The following is a 24987-nucleotide window of genomic DNA, read 5'->3' as shown; positions in this document are numbered from 1 at the left end:
TGCCATTAATGCTAACCAAATTAATGTTAATGTGCTTTCATGCAATGTGCTTTCTTATTCAATTATTGTACTTGCTAACATAATTTTTGTAATAAGATGTCAACAGTAAGACTCTGCCAGACCCAGTAATTTCCCTTTTGGCTTCCTCACATATGCATTCATTTAAATTATACTCAGGTCACGATTCTAAGTCAGACTATTATCCATAAAAATGAGTTCCAGTAGAACTGGGTCCTGTTATAGCCTCTTTTGGAATTCATACATTTAGTGAAAACTTCCTCTGTTGTGTGTGACAGGTTTCAGTATGCTTGATGATTATATTGTGGCCTACGACCTCACTTACTTTTTTATTGACATGTTTGTTCTATTAGAAACAAAATAACTAGAGGGAATTTGTATCATTCTATTTTATATATTTTCCTGACACCACAGCATAAAATATGAACCATGGGTGTGTACCCATCAGTGTTTGGGAACAGGTTGTCACCTGCTGTTATAAACAAGTATTGCAAGTCTTAAATTTGTTTGACAGTGAAATGTGTGTACAGTAATTTCATTTATTCAGAACCTACAACCATTAGGTTAGAAATACATACATAATAGTGATAAATAATTTAGTAATTTTGCATTTTATGTGTTCATACAAACTTACCAGGGTCAAATGCATGTTGGAAATACTTGAACTCTTAAATGCCAGCAAAATTGTAAAAATCTTATGCAGATTGCTGAGAATTTTCAGTGAAACATGTTGCTAACCAATACTCAGTCATATAGAGGAACTGGTGAAAATAGATGTTTCTTTTAAAATTGTCCTTTATCTACAGGGGTTTACTGGCTTCTGAAGGGTTAAAATAATTCCAGAAAAGTATTTGACTCAAATATTCTTGTTAAACAAGAGCTGAGGTCACATTTTCACCATCTTCAAATGAGCATACAGAAATACAGATATCCAAGATGTGGTCAGTTGTTTTTTATTACAAGAACTTGTTACATTCTTTCCTTTATGAGGTAAATATGTTTTATACAATTTTAGTATAAGTTATTACAACACGGCAAATATACTGTAAATACAAAATCAAAAATGACTAATTTTTCTACTGTCACTGACGTGTTTTGTCCCACTGCAAGGCACTCTGCGTTAATGCCTCCATATAGCTCACCTGAGGTTAAAACATTCTTCAGAATTAGTTGAAAAGAGATTTCTGAAAGGTTAAATTAATTCATCTTCACCATGGTCATTCATCATCGTAACAGCTACTCTTCAAAAGCACGGAAACTAGTCAAAAGGTAAATTCTGTTTGACTTTTTTAAAAAGGTCACTTGATTGAAGCTCCAAATTTGCTAATATATTTATGGTACATGATCATAAAATTAGCCCAAATAGGATTATTGTAAATGTAGTTTAAAAGCAAGCATATTGAAGACAACAAAAAATGTCTCCCAATGGTATGACATATGTCTACCTTTGAACTGATAGTGGAAATCAATGGATACAGCTTAATCTGCAAATGTAGCCTGTTATACTGAAGTCATTGAAAACAACAATGAACATAAGTGGTCCCTGTGCATTCACCAGGTCTTTATTACTCTCAGTAATCTAGTTTCCACAGATCTTAAAATTGTTTAGGCCATATCAGAAATAAGAAATAGTTTGATGTTAGTCAAGACCTTAGGAAAAGGTGAGAACTGTCCAAACAGAAAAATGCATTAGCAAACCGACCATTGATTTATGGGTAATCTAGCCTGGTGTTATTCATTCACTACGGCAAAACATATTACTTTCCATTTTATACTACTAAGTAGTTAGCACTCAGAGCAATCATATTTGGAGAGCAGTTACATGCAGCCAGCACACAAAATTAGGACAACATTTTGGCTCTTGTTACTCAGCAGGACAAACTATTTTTCTACATTGTTTTATGCGTACACAAAGGCATTCACATAGGCACTCAGTTAAAAAAAAAAAGCTCCAATCTTGGATCAACAACAGCTGGCTTTCTGAAAAGCAGTGGGTTAATTAACTTTTGGTGTGGCATATCAACTGTTGACTTCTATTCCAACAACTGCCACTCAAAAGTTGTTTGAGGTCCCACAGTATAGCCTGTAATGCTACGTCCTATCTTCAAACATACTCCATTCACAGCAATAGTAGGCTGGCCATCTGAAACTACTAGCCATGACTACAATGCAAGCAGTTTAGTTGCACATATCGCAATAGAATGGTGGTGTTAGTACATGTAACCTTTGGAGAAACATTTTTGTTTTTCTCAAACTGGAGTAAAAAAAGATTTACTTGTCTATAGATAGTTCAAACCAATAAATGCATCTCTCTAGTGTTCTGTGCATAGCAGTTAAATTCTCCCTCAACTTAGCATCCTGCAACGCTTCGATCCCTTTAGATAATGTCTGTATTGACCTCCTTTGGATATAACTCAGGATAGACCTTTATTTTGCATCTCATTCTCTGACCATTGCTACACATGCTGTTCCTTTCTAACCCACTGACTCTTTTAAGATCTTACTACACAAAGTGAGAGGATCTCACAACACACCTATCTATTTGGTGCATTCAAAATTGAAGACTGATTTCTAAGAACACAGTACCTCAGGGAAATATTTGTTCATAGACACATTTGTGATTATTATGGACAATGAATGCATATAAAGCAACAAGTAGCCAAAGAATTTACAAGTCAGTGAAAATTCTTTGGTTCTTAGTGTTATGCTGTATCAGAGCTGCCTTCTTTAACCACCCTTCTCAGAGTCCTGAATGTCTCTTTGACGTCAATTAACTTATTTGATCATTATTAAAAAGTTTCTTATGTGTCATTCCAGCACTATTAAATAAATAACCTCTTTTGGTAAGAATGTAGTCATGGGGCCAAATCTTGCTTGTAATGCCCTTTTTGTTCAACTCTTCTAACGGAAAGCATGGATATAGACGTACTTGGTACAATAACTTCAGAGGTGCTGAGATTTAATAGCATATAAGACATCATAAGAGATGCGCACGGGATTAGGATGTTCATATATAACATGAACGATTCATTTTATGGATTATAAATTGATTTCAATTTCAATGTTTTGGTTTGGTTTGATGTCCTCAGCTGTCATCTGAAAATGGCCAGATATGGGCACTGCTTCATTTTAGCCATTAAAATATTACCTAATAATACAGTGAGAGAACAGAGGTTTACAGCTCTATGAAGATGAAAGTATGTACATATTAAGTCTGAATGATGCATTAGTTGTACAACCATGAGAATGGACATTGGGTATTTGATAAATGTATTGTGCAAAAGCTACCCAATAATAACAGCAGACGGACACTACAGAGACAAATACCAATACCAAAAAACTTTTAATGACAAATGTTAACAAAAGACTATAGTATTATTTAAACAGTAAACAAGAGTTATATTTTGCACGCTGTAAACCGGACACAGAAAGCATAATAGCAGCACCATGGACCAGGATAAAAACAGCAGGGGGTTTGGTGTTGTTGTCCTGTTTGAAAGCATATCTATATCCTATAATATTTTATATTAAATGGATATTAATTCTGTAATCTGGTTAGTGAGTGAATATTGGCTTATTTTAAGGTCCTTCTTCTGCTCACCCTTCCTGTTATGTTAACAGATACTGTGGATTCATCACTTGTATGAGGGACCCCAACTCCCATTATACAGTACTTATGCCTTAGCCCCATGCAATTATTATTTGTGATTTATTAGCTAGGAAATCTAGTATAAAGCACATACAGTATGTAAGATTCACCAAGTATTAACATGGGCCAGGACACCTTACCATTCCAGTAGTTTCCCAAATTTCAGCAGTTACCACCGTCAAATTTGCAATGTAAACTATATGCTTATGAGCAAAAAAAAGTATGCTCGTATATCTTCATGGTATCACAAAACACTTATAAACCCACCTCGTGAGAAACAAAAGTGTCTGATATTTTTATCTCACTCTATACCACCACTTTGGTCCTGATGGTAATTATTTGCATTTGGATTACATAATACTGAGTTAGAATCACAGAATGTGAACTAATACCTGTTTTATCATTTTCAAGAAAGAATATGCAGTTAAAACAGTGACTCAGGTCTCCCATGCGAATGCACTTGGAATGGAAAACAGTTAAAAAACACTTATGACTATCCTCAGAAATGACCCCAAATATATATATATATATATATATGTATATACATATATATATATATATACACACACACACATAGTACTGTGCAAAAGTCTTAGGCACCCTAGATTTTTAAATATAATATATAGTATATATTTGGTCTTTGATGTTTATTTTTTGTTTTCTGCATTAGTGTGTCAGTAGAAAAGAGCAAATGTGAGATTTCCAAACATAAATTAAGTTTTACAGATACATTTTTGTATTTTGTTAAATAAAGTAATATTTTAAGTAATAGACTACTTTTCGGATAAAAACTTGATCAAGGGTCTCTGGGATTACCTGGAGAGCCAGAAGCAAGCAAAACAGCCAAAATCTGCAGAAGAACTGCGACAAGTTCTCCAAAATGCTCCAAAATGCTGATTATGACCTTTCATCAAGACTTTTGCACAGTACTATATATATATATAATATGTAATTATTTTTTTTTTTTGCTATTTTCATTTTACATATACAGTACATTCCAAGGAAATTAGAATTACCTACAATTAATCCCATAAGAAATGTCCCTGATTGCAAAAATCAACCCCCTTGGTCTTACATGATTTGTATGAATGGAGTGCACAGCAAGAATAACTGTTTCTTAAAGTCTCTAAATTTTCTGGAAAACAGTGTTTTAGAATCATTTGACTGACTTTCACCCAGGTATTTCTTTTCTATAGAAACCCCCATGAAAAAATATTCACACTGTAAAGTTGTTGTAAAGGTAACATAAGAAATGTTGTCATTTCAAATGACAATAAAAAGGCACTCATCGTTCAGTGACGGGCATAATAGGTTGTGGTCTTTGGTGGTTGTTTTTACAGAACTCTGGTTTAAGCATTCAAACTGAGCATTCAACTGAGCATTGATACTTTAAGTATAATAAATGATTTGCCAATATAACTGCCAATGTCCAACTGGGTTAATGGTGAATGGGAGAGAATGGTGAGATGAGAAATATGACACAAAAATGCAGTTAACTGTTAAACATGGCAGGCAGTTTAGTACATAACTCGTATTGCTCAATAGTTGTGAAGCAAAAAATTTACTTGGACATTCCTGAATTATATTTATAAGGATAACAATATAGTTATTTATTAAGGGCTTAAAACTATTATAGAAGTAACATCAGTGGTGTTAACTTGGTAGGATACTTGGATACAAATATAAAATCCCTGTTATGAGTTAGGCAATAGAGCAAACTGTTGCCATTTTTCCTCTCAGGGACTGCTAGTTATGTGCTTTACTCTAAATCTGCTTCATTCAACCCAAAGTCTCCAAAGGTGTCAATATGTTCCAAAAGTGACTGCGAATTTAGGCTATCCACTTGGATCGAGACACAATAAAATTGTTGATAACTATAGGCTTATAAAAATAAAAAATAAAAAATTAAAGGTAAACAGTAAACAAACAGATCAGATATCTACTATCCTGTGTTTTGAAGGAGTGTGTTTTGCTATTAAGTGCTTCGAAAAACATTCTTCTTTACTCTTTGTATAAAACTAAAACACACAAATAAACCCTTTTCTGACAAAATAATCCTAGAGAACCTTGCATTAGCAGGGTAGTGATATTGAAACTACTGGACTGATCCAAGCACCGCACCAATTCAAGAATTTACCCCAAATTCACAGGCTATGCGGCAAATGGTTGGCAATTGATGTGAGAGCCATTACTTATCCTTACAGTCAATGGGGCACTGCTGGTTGTTAGTGCTGTGCTGTAGAGCTGTGTGTTGGGGAGCCCATAGTAATGTGGCACTGAAGAAGCCAATGAGGCCCATGTTGAGCAGGAGCCCCAGGGCCAGTGCACCTACACTGCCCAGGAAGGATGGAATGGCCGAGTGGGTCATCATCCAGCCCCTGCGTGATGTCATATCTGCCAGCAACGCCTCCATCTGGAAGTGTGTGCCCACCACAGCACAGATGTGAAAGAGCTGGTGACTGTGGCCTAAGAGAGATGGAGAGAAAGAGTGAACAGATTAAGATCAGGATGGTTGGGTGGTATGGATGGATAGGTGGAAGTAAAAAGGAGGAGTATGGCCAATATATGGTCATGAAAAAGACACCAAGGTTGTTGAGAAAATAAAACTGGGGGTACGTTTTTTAGTTGTACCAAGAATTATGCACAAAAATTAGTATGAGAGCACAAAAATAAAAATGTTTTGCCCATAATTCGTAAAAATATATCCCAAAACACAAATCTGAGCAAACATGCAAAAGTGTAAATTTGTGGACAGTGGCAATTGCATTGTATTTTATGAATTTGTGCTGCTTTCTTGCAATGTGGTGTCCTATTTCATGAATTACTGTAAGCACTTAACAGGCAATGATTACTTCAATATTTTAATATTTAGTTACTTTAGACAAGATGGAGAATAATATATTATTTTTGGCCTCATGTTTACAGACTGTGTACATACGCATGTTTCCTGTGCTGAGAGGTTTGAAGAAAGAAGAAAATGCATTATGGGAGGAACTACATATAAAATGTAAAGCACTAAATGTCTTTGTATTTAAGCTTGAATAAACTAGTGTAAATACCATTGTATTTATACTACATTGATTACAACGAACAACATCAATATAATTATGCTATAAGGACAATTTGCTTGATGTGTGTATGTGGTTCAACCATGTAATTCAACCCCAGGAACTCTTAAATACCTATTGTACTTTTTCCCAAAAACATTTATTTTGCAATATTTCAAAGTATTTCAAACTGCTAGAACAGACTTAGGGGCCCCTGGAGGACATTTACCTGCAATACAAAATAGATAATGTATTTGAAAACAAGACACAGCACCGTGGTATGCACATGAGCAAACAGAAAAAATGCAAAAAGCTACATGTCTGGACAGACGTACCAATGTAGTCAAAGCGGCCTGGAGCTAGTCTCTCTGGGAGATGTGAGGTATACAGGAAGCAGGTGAGGAAGGCGAACATCAGGTGGTAATGGTAGCTGGGCAAGGCCTCGTTATGGCTGCAGCTGCCCCCACAGCATAGTAAGAGCTGCACAGGGCAAAGGGGAGGAGACAAAATGGTCACAGACATCTGAGACTTTGGGCTTAACATGAGAAGCCTAGAACCAAATATGCTCAAAACAGGAAAACATAAAAAATGCTGGTCAAAAAAAAATCTCTCTCCATGCTTCAGCAAACAGTGGGAAGGAGGGTGCATTCAATTACTTCCTTGGTGAGCCTACTGTATAACATCTAACCCTGTGCTTTAAAGACACTGCATTTTAGTGTGTTTTAGTGATACTGTAATGTACGACATTCAAATGACCTAACCAAATGTATTCAAGAGTAACGATACAGATCTGGAAGAAGAACACTCACTCTATGGAAGAGAGGGATGTTGTCAAAGATGAAAGGATATACGAATGCTGCCGTACGAAGAACTTTACTCTTGCATGGGAACTGCAATTCAAGAAACCTAAAAAAAAGTGTGAAAGAATGAGGTGAAAAGGTGAAAACCCATTTTTAAAAACCGTTGACTTTTTATCCCATTCAAACATGCACAAGCAATCTTCATAAGGTCTGGTCCAAACCCACGGTAGCAGCTGGACATCAGGCCTCGGCACGGGGCCAGCAGCACTGATCCCTGTACAGCTCGCCAGCTATATCTGTTGCCCTCACCTGGAGTAGCAGGACAGACTGGTGCAGAACAGCGTGTTGCTGATGGCAATGACCACAAAATTTCGGTGAAGCCAAGTGTTAACCCAACAGTCTGGAATCACGTAGGACCCGTAGCTAATGGCACAACCTGGTCACAAAGGCAAGGGACACGTTATCTGTTCTGCGTCAACCTTCGGTGTGGAAATTCTGTAATGCATGTTTCAAGTAGACATCACTGACACATGAACTGGGGAGTCACCACTACACACTAAAATATTGTTGCAAAAAACCCTGTTCTGAATTTTGAGCTTTGAAGCTGAAGTTTTGAGATTGACAGATCTCGTATTTTATAACATGCGATCTACTGTTGACCAGCTGCGATCCACCTATTGCAGCTTCCACCAGTAGCCAGACAGTACTGTTGGCCGTAGTGCTATAGTGTCAGAAACACTGACAGCAACATTAGCATTCACAGTGATGCTCTATTAGGACAAAGCAGCAGCAGCACTGAAAGTCTGAGAGTGGCCGTACCAAGGCTGTAAAGGCTGAGAGCGCCGTAGTCAAAGAAGTAGCAGATGTGACGAGACTCGGCGGACATAGTGCTGAAGATGTGGGCACAGCTGGAGGTGAAGGGGTACAGGCAGATCAGCAGCATGTAGACCAGCAGAGGCCAGGTGTAGCTCTCTGACAGGAAGTCCAGGGAGGAGCAAAGGACGCTGAACCGCCACAGGAAGTACCTGTTATTGAAGAGCAGAGACACAGCTAAGCATGTTTAATCAAGATAGAAAGGCGTATATAGTCACAAGGTGCACCAAGCAGGGGAAACAGATACCCATTATCATTCTTCTTGACAGTAAAGGTCAAAAGCCTGTAGGAATAAAAATACACTTCCAACTCTAGAGATGGTGTTTTATGGTGGGGCCCATTTATGCACCAAAACAGTACCTTCATGGGATGAGCCACTCGGCACCCTGTATACATACGCAAGTTTCCTGTTCTGAGAGGTTTGAAGAAAATGCATTATGGGAGATTGTAATTTGAGTAAACTGAACAGGAACTACATATAAAATGTAAGGCACTAAATGTCATTGTATTTAAGCTTGAATAAACTAGTGTAATGGTGTTTTATGGTGGGGCCCATTTATGCACCAAAACAGTACCTTCATGGGGTGAGCCACTCGGCACCCTGAGCTGAAGCTGGTAAACTGAGGCAGAGCATTGCATCTCAGTGTCTCGTTAAAACAAGAACTATTCTCACAATGAGATATTAATTATAATAGCTACTGCTATCAACACACACAGCCTATTGAAAATGGCACACTGAATTTGTTCACTGAAGGCCAGTAACTCAGAGGAACAGACTGATTCTTTCTTCAGTACAGCCCCATACATTTCAGAATTCAGAGTGCATGTGTACTCATCACAATACCATCCATCTAAAGTTCTCAAGGACAGCAGAATATTGCCTCAACCCAAGACTAGAGCAAAACTTGACCACAAGCCATTCTTTGTGCAATTACCCTACCGTGAATTAATTCTGTGTGTCATTTTCAATAGACTGTTCTCTCATTATAAAGAAATGAGAAAGTTTCTCATTATAACCTGATATGTTTGTATATTGTTATAATCGGAAAAGGATCTTGTTTTAACAACAAGTTTTTATTCACTGTGGCAGAAATGTGGTGCCGAAAAGTATGACAAAATGTTTTTTTTTAACAAATATTGCAAATTTAATTGGATGGATTATGTCATTTTTGAAGTTATGATGCTATGTGCAAAGTGAACTATGAACATGTATCTTTACAATTTTTTCATTGAATATTGAAAAGGAAATTAAACATATCTACCCTGACAAGCCCAGGAAACTATCAGATGATGATAAACAGAAATAACTTATCTTTTGTCAGGCTGTACTAATAACACACACATGGAAAGCTGCTGTGAAGCTTTCTGAAACCAGTACAGAATAGGAAAACCTCCGCATGCAGGGTAGGTTCTTGTATTGTGAACCAGCACAAAAGCTTTGCATTAATCACTTATTAAATTGGTCATATACAGTTAATAAGCCATGTGACCAGGTTGTCATGGTATTCAGTTTTAGGTTCAATATGCCTTAGTGAACAGAATGTATTAACTCAAAAAGAATTTTCCTCTTGTCTCTTCAGTTGTTATGGCAACAGTTGAAGCCCCACTAAATCCACGTATTTCCATGGAGATATTGCAGGTACAGTATGACATTCTCTCACAGACAAAAATAGCAGACAACCAACCAATAACAATAATAACCCTTTCAGTGAGTCTGCTTCTATTTGGCCCTATTGTTATACAATGATAAGGCCAACACAGCAGTATGGCTGGCCATTTTTAATTTAATGATTTCATGCAGTTAACTTGAGTAATTCAGTTGTGTAGTCCAGTATTAATTAATGGTTTTCTACTGAGTGATGATAATACCTTATTCTTTCCCTGGTTTACGTTAGCATGGATTTTACAGTCAATATGATATGCTTGATTTTTGTATGTGGAGTTAAAGAAAGTCCTTCAAGAAATGTTTTCCATGGGTGTAAACTTTATTTCTCCAAGTATCTGGTTTGTGTTGACAAATTATAGATTGCCTCCACTGTCTTGGTGATTAAAATCGAAGATTAATAGAAGCCTGACTCTTTTACAAGTAGGCGTAGCTAACGTCCAAATCATCATTGGAGTGACAATACAGAATTTGTTATTTTTTTGTCAAAGGGCAGTTCATTTAGCAGCTAAATTGTAGCCAAATATTTTGACACAAAACATAACAGGTTTCTTTCCTGAACAACATATGAAAATTAGCCAAAAACTACTACCCAAATCAGCCGCAATATTTGAAAAGAAGCATTTGTATGGGCAAAGTAGTATGGATGTGCAAATGCTGACGTGAAAATTAAGTTGCAGATGAAAAGGTTGTAGACAGACAGTAACACACGGCCACCATATGTTGAACTCCATTGCAAAGAACCAGAAAGATTATATTTGCTTCAGGGTTACAGACAGCAGGCCTTGTTTTAACCCATGGCAGTTTAGGATCTATAACCCACACAGATGTAACAAGGCCCACTGTGCTTTGTTATGGTTCTGGGGAGAAAGGTAAAGGTATTTCTTACCATGTGGGCAGGAAGTGGGTCCAGATGTTGACTGTCTCATTGGTCATCTGGAAGCTGCTGAGAATGCAGTCCAAGGCAGAGCTGTGGGGGTGACGGTAGCCAGATATGATGCCATCCTCCTGAAATACCTTCAAAACAGAATAACAAGGCATTTCCACTCATAACTCACCGGATAATACTATTAAACAACAAATACTTGCACAACAGGCATTTTTCTGAATGCGGTGCAAACCATGCAACAAATATACACCGGGAAAAAAAGGATATATATATATGTATATATGTACTACATATACATTTGTACTGTATGGCAAACAAATGACTTTTTGTTTTTAATTGGAATATCACAATGCAAATTATGATTTTTTTCTCAGTACATAGACGATGAATTAATATTTTTATCAAGGAAGAATTTATGGTTTTAACCTGTCTGAGATTTACTGGCCTGCATGGCTATGTCTATATATATATATATATATTTTTTTAAATAGTTTATTTATCATATACTTTTATTGAACCAGGTATTGGTCTGCTGTGCATCTTACACTGCATATCTTTTATATGAACTTTACCATATGCATATGGTAAAGTTAATATATACTGCATATCTAATACAGGTATCAATTAATACTGATATCGGTAAGTGTGTTTTTTCTTTGTCTGTTATGCTTTTTTATATCCCTGTCAGCTCAAAGGGAGTTCTGCAGTTATGTACATTTTTGATACATAACTGTAGATGTTTACAAGCAGAAGATGCTGTGTCACAGAGGCCCTGTACCACATCAGCTGGGCAGAGTAGGTGCTAAGGAGGAGTCATGGCCTGGACAGAGTTTGGTTTGTTGTGCTTGCGCTGGTATTCCGGAGCAGTGGGTCGCACTCACTCGTGGCACCTGGTGGATGTTGAAGAGCTCAGGGAGTTTGATGCTCAGCATGTCTGTGGGCAGCCGAAACCTGTCCCTCCCCCTCTGGTAAGCCTGTCTCAGCCGGGCCCTGCCACCCCGGCAGAGCATACACCACACTGGGCACTCAAACCAGGGGGGCTGGGTACCTCCCCCATCGTCCTCCCACCACATGCACCGCCCCCAGGCCCAGCCCTGACCCCCACGGCCAGCCCGCCACTCAGGAAACACTGCAGGGAACATGGGGGAAAAACAAGCATGTCACACGCAGGGGTCTCTCTCAAGCACTGAACTATTACATTCATATGTCCCCTACAGAATGATATATGGGGACTCATTTTCTCCCATGTGAACATTCCCGAATTTAATTAAAGCATCAATCACAACCACACACTACTATTAACAGCCAAATGCACATGAATCTAGAAATGTTGCTTATTTTCGTTTTGGCCTGGTGAACGAAAATTTTGATATTTCAGCTAGCAGGCATTTACCTACTAGGTAATGAATTATGGTTTTTTTGTAACAGTAAGGCATCATATTAATGGGATGACTATGATTAGGAATGCCAAATCATGATTGCTAGGTTTAAAGAATAATCTTGCTGAATTATTCATTTTTGGTATAAAAAATAGACTGCAGTGTGCCATTTACCAAACTTACCGAAGTGTCTTCACTTATATCAATAATAGTATAACATAGGCCCAGGTGTATGGGCAAACTTTGTGTAAAAAGGAGAAATAGAAAGCAATTGAAAACACCCAGGTACAGATTACAGGTTTGATCTCAAAGTCCTTTGTTTGTGATGGACATTTTTGATAAAATTACACTTGATGACAGGACAGACAGCTTGAGAGCCAGCGAGTCTGCTTAGTGATGTAACCACCTCCGACTAAGACAGTAAGGCACATTGTTATGTGGTAATGGTGACAAAGCAAGTGCAACAAAACACCATTCAGTGATTGCTTTTGGCTATTGACACTAACACTTGTGCTGCTTGTTGGCCATTGTTATTAGCTACAAACTCCATGCAGAATAATTATCTTGGACCTTGTTTAATATACAGTACTGTGCATAAGTCTTAGGCACCTGTGAAAATAATGCTGTACAGATAAGATGCTTTCAAAAATAATGAAAGGTTATAAATATCTAAAAAAATAATAAGAGTAGTAAATAGTTAAAAACTAAATAAAATCAATGTTTGGTGTGACCACTCTTCGCCTTTAAAATTACATCAATTCTCTTAGGTATACTGTCCTGCAGTTTTATAAGAAAATCGGCTGGTACGTTGTTCCAAGCATTTTGGAGAACTTGCCACAGTTCTTCTGCAGATGTTGGCTGTTTCGCTTGCTTCTGGCTCTCCAGGTAATCCCAGAGACCCTTGATCAAGTTTTTATCTGAAAAGTAGTCTATTACTTAAAATATTACTTTATTTCACAAAATACAAAAATGTATCTGTAAAATTTCATTTTTTGGAAAATTCATGTTTGGAAATCTCAAATTTGCTCTTTTCTACTGACACACTACTGCAGAAAACAAAAAATAAACATCTAAGTATATACACCAAATATATACTATATATTTTTAAATCTAGGGTGCCTAAAACTTTTGCACAGTACTGTACATTTTTAATTGTATATTTTTAGATTTAAAGTACATTAAATTTGTTTAAAGGAATAAGCTCCAGTAACAGTTACTTGTAATTAGTTGCAAAAGTTGCAATGCACGGGGAATCAAGCACAGTATCCTGTGTCAAGTCCGAAAACAATTTAAAGAAAGCCTTTCTGTGGACACACGGGGGTTGGTGTATCTGTGGAGAGCAGGAAACGTGACACATAAATAGCAGACAAAAACATGCAGGGGCAAGTACGCCCGCACAAATATATGTGTCCAGACAGGAAGAGGCCTAAGGGCTCACGTGCCTGTTACACATGAAAAAAGCAAACTTTTTCAACGTGTACAATTATATCAGTGAATGGATTTCAATTCAATCAAACTTTAAAAAATCTATTTCATGAAAATATCTATGTAAACTATGCAATATTGCATTATGACATTAACTATGTTCTTTTATATACAATGTTCAATATCCTCTCCAGTTAACATAATGCTCCTGGTTCAATCAGTATGTGAAGGCTAGCACCTGGCCTATTTCATATGAACTCCATAACTAGTACAAATAAACAGCTTTAATTTTGCCTGGAATGAAATAAATGCTAAAGTACTCTAGGTACTACAAAGCAAACATCAGATGTATTATACAAAGCAGATAGCCAGAAAGGGTCACGATTTAATTTATATGAATCATAGGGAAGAACACTTCTTGGAGAACATTACATAACTGGCACACATAGCACTAGGACTGGCCAAGTTGGGAACTACTCCTGTTGGGTATTGCAAAACAGCCTTGAGCAGTCCCCTCTTCTGCAAATTGTGACAACATTTGCCTGTTTTTTCCTGCCATCACTACGGAAACCTAAGCCACTGGTGGGTGCGGTGAAAGGTTCACTCCACACAGTCACTATTGCAGCTGGAGCCGTTTCTCCTGTTTTCAGGAACAAAGTGTGCCTTGTGCGACTTGCAGAGACGCAAAGGCCGAGGGGTGACTGTTACGCGCTTCGCCATATGAAAATGAGCCGCGCGACTCATACAACGGAATGCGAGCGCTCCCGTCCACACACAAAGCAGATGCAAAAACCAGACAATGGTCCGTGGCGGCCAGAAGTTCGTCTGTGTTAGCGCGTAATAGTGGGCGCACCAGCAGAGCTTGCAGAGCTGTTGGCAAGGGCAGGCGGAATTCAAGCGTGGCATCGGAAAATTAGCTGCCGTTGTCTGTCCTCAGTGCAAACAGTTCTGTTTATCAGAGGTATTTGTCGTCATGGACGGTGGCAATTTAATGTTTCAACATTAGCATTGGCGATCCGTCAGTAGGTCTCATTACATGAGCAAAAATAGTATCTTTGCATTAACTCAGGCTCATGACAGTAGATTCTACTTTCGTCATTATTATTTCTTGGATCATTACTCATACACCTGGCATGAAGCTTGACTGTGGCCTATACTCTCCACAGTAATGCACTGACAGGGGGCTTTCGGGATAAGTGGAAATATCCACACCTACCTGATAAGCGGGTCCCTGCTATAAATACAGAAACATCAGCAGTATTCAGTAAGAGGGCAGAGATTTTACTCTGACCCACACCTCTGATTCAAATGTGAGAATATATCACTCACACAAATGAAATGTCAAATTGTCACGGTCAGGCCGCAAGAGTTTCAGGTTCCTTTAAAGCAGGGGCCCTCAATCTTATCCAGAAAGGGCCGGTGTGGGTGCAGGCTTTCATTCCAACCAAACAGTTACACACCTCATACCACTAATCAGCCACTAGAGTCTTTCCTAAGGACCTTGTTTAGGAGAATCAGGAGTGTTTCTGTGTGGTTGGAACAAAACCCTGCACCCACACCGGCCCTTTCAGGACAAGATTGAGGACCCCTGCTTTAAAGGTACTGTTCCATTGTATAGATGAGATCCACTATCTGGTGTCGAGTATGGACTGTGCCAATATTGACTGTGGCCAGCAGCCCCACAGGGCAACACAAAATTGGCCATGGTATCACCCTGGGCAGGAGCCCTTCAGTCAGCTGGTGATGACCATAACTTGTGGCTGACAGCAACCCCTGTATCATCACGTCATGTGTTTCAAAGGACGTTGCATGCTTCTCTGCTATTTCCAGAATTGATAGTGGAGGTTGCAGCAATGAACAAAGCTGGTCAATACAACTGAGCTTTCTAAATTAAATGATCAGAGTAAGGAAGGACACCCCACAGGGCCTTGCAATTCTTTTTTTTTTTGGCGAGATTTTATTGCCATGGAAATATTGCTGTTCCCCATGTTAGTGCCAACCCACAGTGCCACCCCTGGCCAAATTAGGTCCACAAGCAGAATATTGTTATGGTGCCCCCCAAATATGGTTACAAAATTGAATGGCATTAAACTAAAGAGCCTTTATTAGACTGATAAGAGCAGAAATTGAGTTTTTATGCTATTGTTTTGAAATTATACAGCAATTCAAGGATATTTGTTTCAGCTGACAATTTTTTAGATTGTGTGGAAGTTTTTTTAGAAGATGTAGATTTTGTAAAATTGAGATATTATAGTCTCTCTGTACAGCACATTATTCATTTTTACGTTTTCATTCACAAATCTAAGATTTTTAAACTATCGACAGACCACATAGATCAAGTGTATAGTGATGCCTGTGAGTGATTTTGGTGTATGTTGGACCTAAAATTAAAAAGTGAATTAGTTCATTAGTTACACTGTTATTGGAAAAATCAGTGATGGACATTGGAATTTTCACTAGTTTGCAGGGTATGAAAGATTTGTCTCACCTGGTAATATAACCACACAAAGTTTCATGCATGATGTGGCACAAACGGCTGATTTGTAAGGATTTTTTTTTTATTTGAAGTGCTCCTGTAGCGTCAGCATTTGGATAATTGTCTCTATATTTGAATATATATCTTTTGGAACCAGACTGGACTGATATGCAAAGTTTCAATCAATTCTTCAATCAATTTCTTCCCAAGAACAGCTATTCTTATACAGGTGCTCAGTAACACCTTAATAGAGAGGGGTTGAGGTGTGCAATCCAAACAGTTAATCCTGGCTAAGACTCTTGTAATTCCCCCCCACCCTACTGGCACCAGCAGCAGCACAGAAAGCACATGAATGTGACAACTAGTTCCAAACAAGAGACAAGTGATGTTTTTTGAGGAAATCTCTACTGAACAAAGTGACGACTGTTCACTGGTGTGACAAAGCATTGTGTGACATTCGGGAAAGGGTTCAGCCTTGGATCAATTCCATGTGGGTTCAAGAAGTTCAGGAGTTTGACACTGCAGCTTGTCTCTGGATGAATTCATTCTTACATGTTGAAGTATTTACTGTTGCATGGAAGGAAATGCTCTGTTTTATGCCTTGGCCTAGTGTTGGGTGGGACTGTTGGACCCTAAGCAAGACTGTAGGAAAAGGTGTATGAAAAGGTGTGGACACTCAAATAGGGTCCTTTCTTAACAGGATGGCATGCTGAGAGTGTGGGTACCTTCCAGGCAAGAAAAGTGATGAACCAAGAACCCACCCAAGCTTCTCTGAGATTCTCTCAAGGACATGCATGTCATGCTTTGCCCCTGTAAAATCCCTTAGAATGCTGAATATATTGTAGAGTAAAAGCAGAAAGGCAAAACAAAAATGGTCTCAGCTTCAAGCAATAGCATATTTTGAGTAAGTAAATGATAGGTACTTGGTCTAATCTCATTTTCAATCATATACAACACAATATACATTTGCACATAAACAGAGGTGACATCTCCCCACGGGTTCTAACACATTATCAGATTACCACAATGTCACAACTTATAATTTCTAGTTATTTACCCAATAAATTACCCATGTTTTGTATAGCCAGAAAGTCCATCCAAGAGTTTATTAACAGCGGTTGACAACATGTCTTCAGAAGTCTGGCCAGGAAATATGTGTCTGACACTTTATTTCATCAAGCCTTTGAGAGAAGACACTTGGACTGCAGGGAATTTAAGCAGATTCCACTGGGCTGCATAAACATCCGACATCCAAACCTGAGCAATATCCTCCACTAAATTATTTCAGACCCATTCACCCATCAGTTAACCGCTAAATCCTATAATTCCATGGGCTACATGAGCTAATAAAAGCAAAGCAGTGTGCTCACAGAAGTGGGGTGCATACTGGGTTGCTTTCGAATGTGAGGAAACATGTTTGGCTAGGTACACAGATCTCATCGCCAAGTTTGTAGGACCAATGGCTTTGCTGCTCTTCCATTCAGAGTCACCCTTCCACTTTTCAACTGTAATGGGCTGTAAAGTGACTATGAACATTGTGTAACACTAGTTATTGTATTCCTTTGCTTAGTATCTCCCTTTGAACACTAAAGAACCTGTGAGCATTATGGGCACCAGAATTTTCTGAGAACTTAAAGGCAAGAGAAAAGAGTAAAACTATGTGCTGTGAAAGAAGAATGGCCCAATTGAACTGTGGTGCACATTGCCTATTTAATTGATCATTTAATGTCTGTTTAATGACCGCTGTCAAAACAATAACACAATCTTCCACATGCAAATGCTGTGTTGTAATTTAGTCAAGTTTTTCCATCCCACATTTACACAATAAAGAAAAGAAAATGGTTTGCATGGTTTTCCTCTAAAAAAAAACATAAAAAGGGATGCCAATACAAAGCAATATATTCTAATTTTCATCACATGTAACAGGCTGGAGAAAAATATTAGTCGGACACAATATTTCCTATATATGACTAATAATAACTGGCTATGTCTCAAAAGAAAAATATCAATTAATTGATCGTAGTCTCCAACTTGATGACAATCTGCTTCAATCTTTTTCCTCATTCTGTATTTTCTCCAAAACTCTTTGAATTTCCATCTATCCTGAACCCAACATTCCAGTGTTCCTTCCCTCTCTCTGTCTCCCTCCTGAATTCTGAAATTCCTTTCCTTGCTCGTGACTCCATCACATGACCTTTCTCAATGGTCGTCTTTATCAGGCAGTGGTGACAATGAGAAGCCAATGCCCAGAACACAGCTGCATGTCTGCATCTGTGTGCATGTACAGTGCATACCAATGTGCCACTGCACCATTCTACAGGATTGACAAATATGTGTACCTGCAACCAAATAATGCTTAGTTATTAATAGCCACCTAGTTAAATGGCATTAACTGATAAATGTATTATTAAACCAATTCAAATGGCCTTTTGGACTCACAGGCCAATCCACCAAATACATTTAGAGAAATGATAATGGAAGGTGACATGGAGCTCAGTACCACAGGTTGGAATTCTGACCTGCAATGATTCCATATTAAGCATGCTACAGATCTACTTGACCTATTTCAGAAAACTCAAAAACAATGTGTCACGGAACTTTAATTTACAAGTTTTCCCTAGGCACTCATCAGTGGGAGGGGCTTGATGCATGCAGGTAACTGCAGCTTTGACTTAACATGGAGGTAAAAGATTTCTAGCACCAAGTGAGCTATAGTATCCATTTTCTTCATTCTGTAAACTGTATTTCATCAACACTTTTAACTCATCATTTAAAAAGGAAAACTATCCTGACTTCTTAAATTGTAGTTCAATTCAGGGCCAGTATACTGCCATATATTTGTCAGATAATGTCATCAAGGCTAGTTCATAGCCTTAATCAATGTACAAATACACTCACGGGGACAAATGCACGTGTTCTAAATATTGAGGGGGACGTATCCCCTGCGTCCCCCCTGAAATCTACGCCTATGGCCTCATGAGCTTGTCAGTATAACTGGTGGTAATTTTGCTGATAAGCTATTTAGTATTACAACACGAAAATGTGTACCTGCAAAGACATAATGCTGACTCACTGGTAGCCACCTGGTTAAATGGCACAAACTGATAAATTGATATGACATGAACCGACAATTCAATTGGCCTTTTGAACTCACAGGCTGATCCACCAAATAAATGTGGAGAAATTATAATCAAAGCTGACTCTGAGCTCAGCATCACAGGTTGGAATTCTGACCAACTATAATCCCATATTAAGCATGCTATTGTTATACCTGACATTGAACGTTATGAAGGAAATATGTCATCTTCATCCTTCATAACACTCAATGTTCATATTAAAATAAATTAATTGTGGCACAATGTGTTACATGCAACTAATCAATACAAAAATGAAATACTAAAAATGATTAAACTGGCACTGAATAACGTATAACTTGTGCAATGACTGCTATGCCAAAAATTAAATAAGTATTCAAAACATGTCTGTTACAATTGACACGTTAACCATACATCTTCATCAGACAAGTTGCATCAGAAATTTTGTTTGCATATCAGGTAATTTAAATTGGCTGACTACCTTGGAAAATAGATTTAAATCTCCATAGGCATCCTAGTTAATAAAAGCCTTGTCTATGAGTGTGATGGCTTTGGGTATACATGGGTATTGATCATTAGCTTTTAATCTTATGGAATTACTTTGTAACCATTAAGAAAGAACTGATAAATCATCATGGACACTATGGCAAAAGAGGCAAAACAATCACTGAAATCATACCTTTTACCAGTTCAGATTATACAGTTAGTCTCTGCTGAACAATTTTAATGCATTTGAATTGCGCAGAAATGTAGTTACGAGCAGAAACGTTATCTGCTGCACACAGAAAAGTGGTAACTTATAAAAGTGTCCCAAATGAATAACTGATCAGTTGAAAAACAGACTAAAAGTTCGGCCTGAATGGTTATTCATCCCTCAGATATTTTTATAGATAATAAACTACCCTGACAAATATTATGTGGTACTGAAAACAAAAATAAAAGTTAAAAAAAAATTTCACACTACATTTCAGCAGCGCTTTATATCCAGAAGCAATAGTAAAAACATGCCAATGGCGCTACCTTAAGACCTCCCTGTCATGGCTTTGATAGAAATTTCCTTTAAGCCCTGTGACAACAGCCATGAAGTTCCCTCGAGCTCATTTTTCACACTGAACTGTACACACAGCGCTAGCCCTGGAAATAAAAACGTGCCGTAAATCCCTTGGTATGGGCCTCCTATGTTGCTGGTGAGTGCTAGGAGAAAGTTTCCAGCAACACGGCAACGTGGGAGTCAGACATGCAGAGAGCGGGGTTGCGCAAGGAAGCTTGGAATGACAGGAAACCGAGGGGCCAGCCTCGCTCCATGACTGCGGAACGATCGGGAGCTGCCCATCAACTTATTTACCGAAGGAACCTGGAGGATTCAGACAATGTATCCCTCTGTGCTCACGTGGACTGTTGGTACAAAAACAACAAGGGCCATGTGTAGAGTACAGTGATTCAGCTCCGCCAGAGCACGACCGTTCCTTCTCGACATCCCCACATCATAAATTAACCTTACAGTTATTCTCCAACACACACGCGCGAACGCCCACTCACAATGCATTCAAATTCTGATCCCATGCATTAATTTCCCTACAGCAGATTAGTTTAAAGACAACCCTTACTTATTCAAAATAGTTTTCAACGAAGGATGCAGCCAAAATGATTAACACGCCTGTTTTCAGGGCTGATTGCGTTTCAAATAGGCAGAACCAATGTCTTAAGCGAAACAACCATTTGACAGTCAACGTGTGTAGGCTTCGTAGCTAGCCATGGAACTTCATTTGAAGCATATCTTGAAAGCACAGAGCCAATAGCAGAACAGCTAGATCATTTTGTAGCACACGTAGCTACTGATGTACTGATCAATGACCGATTAGGCGACAAATAAATAATTTGGATAAAGGCTGCGGTTAAGGTTAAACTTAAAAGTCCGTCCAACATCCCGATGATTAAAGCAATAGTGGCAGTTCAATGGAATGTTATGTCTTACCCATCCTGCTCTGTAAATGTATGAATATTTTCAGCAGTCGATATGAAATGAAGAGATTCCCTAGGATCTCTGTATGTGAAAACACGCTGAAGGGTTCGTGAATTGAATCAATTCTGAGTAGGCTTCTGGGCATATTCATCATATCCTTGAAACATCATAAATCATCAGGAAAAACTGGTTTTCACTTCTCACGATTTCCATGCGGTTTCATCACACTTAAAATTTCCATAGGCCTAAACGTGTCCATAGAAAGGATATCAGTGAAGCGCGCTTAGAAATAATTAAAAAAAACATTATCATTACTTCCTGCCAGTTTTTAAAAAAATTATTGTATTTTATTTTATTTTTTATAATTTACATTAAATATAGCCTAGTTAATGGGTCCATTCTGTACAGACACAGGAACAAAAATGCACATAGCTAAATGTCATACTAAATAAAGTAAATCATGGCAATTATAAAATTACACATATTTAGAAAAACTGTTTTCCAGGGACAGTGGGAGTGGCCAGAACGCGCTGTGTCAAAACTTGCCTTGAACAGGGAACAAGAGCCCCAAACGAGAACAGAATACTGTTTGAACTTGCCTGCATTAAACTAACTGTAAAGTCTCCCGAAAAACTTAACTGAATTAGAGTATGCAATTAATCACGAATAGGCCTATGCACGTGTTATCTACAACATAACATCAGAAACGTTACTAAAATAAAAACAAGCAAAGACAAACCTTTTAGCTTTATTTTGTCCACGAGATGATACCCGCATATCTTGACGGGGCGGAAGAAGTGATCAAGAACTCAGCTTCGGGAATTTTAGTGCAATTACGGTTCCATTACAGCACTAAGCGCAGCTATTGTGAATTATCATCTAGCTGTTCGTTGACTGTCTGATTTAGCATTCCTCTGCAAGAAAATTGAAAACACTGTAGTCCCGTCGTCGAAATCCCACCCTCTTGGTCACATCGACCTTTTCATTGGATAGGAACGAGAAAGAAACATTGTTTTCGGAATCAGGAGACAGTCAAGAAGAAAAAAGAATAAACGCACGATTTGGTTTCTTTGATTATGACGACGTCGCTCCGTCAGTTACAATGTAGGTTATGCTACTTACACTTTAATCGTATGTCTTACGCTGCAAACTGTAGAGCATGCAAAGGAATGCTTCCAGGCTGTTGTTCACTGCGACTTGCACCGTTGGTATTTTTAACGCCGTACCCATAAGTCTTCTGTTCGCGCGAGCCAATATATTAGAAAAAAGCAATCATTTAACCCATTTTGATGTACAGCCTGTTTAAAATAATTTTTTGAATGACTCTGTAAGATTCGTGGTTGACACGGTTACAACATCAGCGCTAAATTGTCAGGGGTATCAATTATAAATGCGGCATGTTTCAACAGTGTCCTGCATATAGCACTACTGCCAGCGATAGTAATTTTAGCCTATTACTTTTTCACAACTCATAACAGTCAACATACCGCGATCTATTAGCGTTTAATGTCAAAAACTATTAGACACAAAATATGCCATTTTATAAGAGAGTACAACCGCCGGGATTCATTCATATATCGCAAATTAAAGTTAAACCCGGGCTGCATCTCTTGAAGGTCTACATCCAATGATCAACTGATGGCAGTCTGGAGATTAGAATGAATAAGTCTGTTTCTATCCCTCTGATGTGTTTAGAGCTCACCTGGGCATGAGGACAGGCCTATGTGAAATTCCCCCCAAAAAAGTGGGACACTGGTCTGCCATCTTTGCTTAATCTGCAAACGTCTCTGTGTGCCATGACGAGGACTGGGCATTAAGCCCAGTGAAGGCTGACCCAGGAGACCTCTCAATAGTGCAAAGAATAGTGGGCACACTGGGCCCTAGTTACAAAGCAATCAGACTCAGTGATGAATGAGCACGAGAGGTTAGATGGGGTTGGGGGCCAAATAAGTAGGAGATGCTGCAAGGAAAAATATGCGGATCAGTTTTACAAACAAATGAGGATTAGCATACCTAGTTTGAGTTTAAGTGATGACATCTTGGGTTAATAATATTTCTGTAGATTTCAGAAAATTCTGCAATTAAAGTAAGACTACGTCTTTATTTTGGATTTTAGCATAACTACCTATTTGGAAATATAGTCATTCCTGCACAAATCTTTGCAATAGTCAAAATTGTTATGCCCCTGACCCCAGCGAGAGAGTGTGACACATTAGCCAATGCACAAACCATGCACAAAGCTCTTTAAAGCTGAGACAGCTAAAATTTTAGATTTGAAGATACCAAGTATTGCAATTACTACTGGCAGATTATCTCATTTTCAACTGTATAAAATGCAGAAACAGCTATTCGCTTCAAGACAGCAATTACTCCTGGCAGATTATCTAATTTTCAACTGTATAAAATACAGAAACAGCTATTCGCTTCAAGACAGCTAACCATTTGGGCAGAAATACAAAGGGGATTTCAAGAACTGAGATTCAGTCCCTAGTGAAAAAAAGACAGTTGTGGAAAAAACTAAATGCCATTTTTCAGTTAAGCTGAAAAGGAGGCACTGGCTGGGGAGTTAATAGGCTTTCCAGGAAGTGGAAGCATTACATTTAAGGATTAGAAATTCAGTTCAATGAGCTATTACAGTTTTAAGCACCTAAGATGGTTGGGGGGCCTCGCTGCACTTCTAAAATATACAGTATGTTGCATCCAGCAACAATGATATACTGTAGCTAAATGGCAATGATGCCCCCAAAAGCAAACGTTAGTCTCCAAATGCACATAAATGCATTTGCAGAGAAATATCATCTGGGCTTAGACAATAAAGTCCATTTAAAAAAAGGGTTCAACACATTGCCTTGAAAGCTGTGCAAATATTACATGTATAGCTGTGATCACATTAATCACTTTTTATAACACAACCTATAAAAGAAACTACATACAACATACATGAATTGGAGTCCAGTATCTGTCTGTGGCAAATCAGTCTGCCAGTGGCAGTGCTAGTAAAATCTGCAATTACTTGCATTCTGGCTGCCAGGATCCCCCTGGTTCAGCTCCCATTGCCCTCGTTGGCTTCATTATAAATCTGAGAGGATGAGAACACAAAGCTACGGTCATGTGACGCCGGGCACATGGTGGGCCGAAGCGCCGTACTTTCTTTCAGCTTCACTGGCTTACTCTTCATTCCGGTTCCCCACGTACAGTCTGTTCCGTCAACTCACTTTCTCTCACACATCAAAGCAGGTTATGATTGGCCTACATCGTAATTCCCTGGACTACCATTATTATCTTCTGGTTACAAATGAGAAACTTGGAAGAACTATCAGGAGGAACCCAGCTCTAGAGGAGAAGCCCGCTCTCTGAGGCGGCAAACAGAGGACGAGCTCTCCTCAACAGCCGGGTTCTTCCCGAGGTTTCTTCCCATTGGAGAGTTTTTTCTCACCACCTTCTGAGTGTTTTTCTACCCAATAGGGTGTTTTGGGGTTAACCCTAACCACCCCCAATTACTTTCCGTTTCCTCTGCAAAGTGTCCGGGTGGAAGCACTATACAAATAAAATTGATTTGAAGGAAATCTGACCACCATTTTAACTATTGTGCTAGGAAGTTGCAAAGAAGGACATTTTGGTTCAACCGCAAACGGACAGTACTTTCAGGGCAAAGTCCACAATCTCTCTTGTATAACACAGTCCTACTTTATACAATATCTCTGGTGATA

General features: G+C 38.5%; 1 protein-coding gene across 2 annotated transcripts; it reads right to left on the bottom strand.

Annotated features, from left to right (window-relative positions):
• Positions 1–955: 955 nt before the first annotated feature.
• Positions 956–22412, bottom strand: paqr6 (progestin and adipoQ receptor family member VI). 2 transcript variants are annotated; one of them, XM_064351030.1, is made up of 8 exons: positions 22017–22412; positions 11821–12068; positions 10940–11067; positions 8334–8539; positions 7824–7950; positions 7524–7620; positions 7050–7194; positions 956–6133 (listed from the first exon to the last, which is right to left on the bottom strand). In XM_064351030.1, exons 2-8 carry the CDS (start codon positions 12010–12012, stop codon positions 5856–5858), a joined length of 1173 nt encoding a protein of 390 aa, XP_064207100.1. In that variant the 5' UTR covers positions 12013–12068; positions 22017–22412; the 3' UTR covers positions 956–5855. The 2 variants fall into 2 exon arrangements, with proteins under 2 accessions (XP_064207100.1, XP_064207090.1); XM_064351020.1 differs by lacking the exon at positions 22017–22412 and adding an exon at positions 21290–21383.
• Positions 22413–24987: the final 2575 nt, after the last annotated feature.

This window comes from Anguilla rostrata, chromosome 1 (assembly GCF_018555375.3).
Source record: "Anguilla rostrata isolate EN2019 chromosome 1, ASM1855537v3, whole genome shotgun sequence".
In the NCBI taxonomy this organism is placed as follows: Eukaryota; Metazoa; Chordata; class Actinopteri; order Anguilliformes; family Anguillidae; genus Anguilla; species Anguilla rostrata.
Note: the sequence above shows the minus strand (reverse complement) of the source record. Positions and strands in the feature narration are given on the sequence as shown.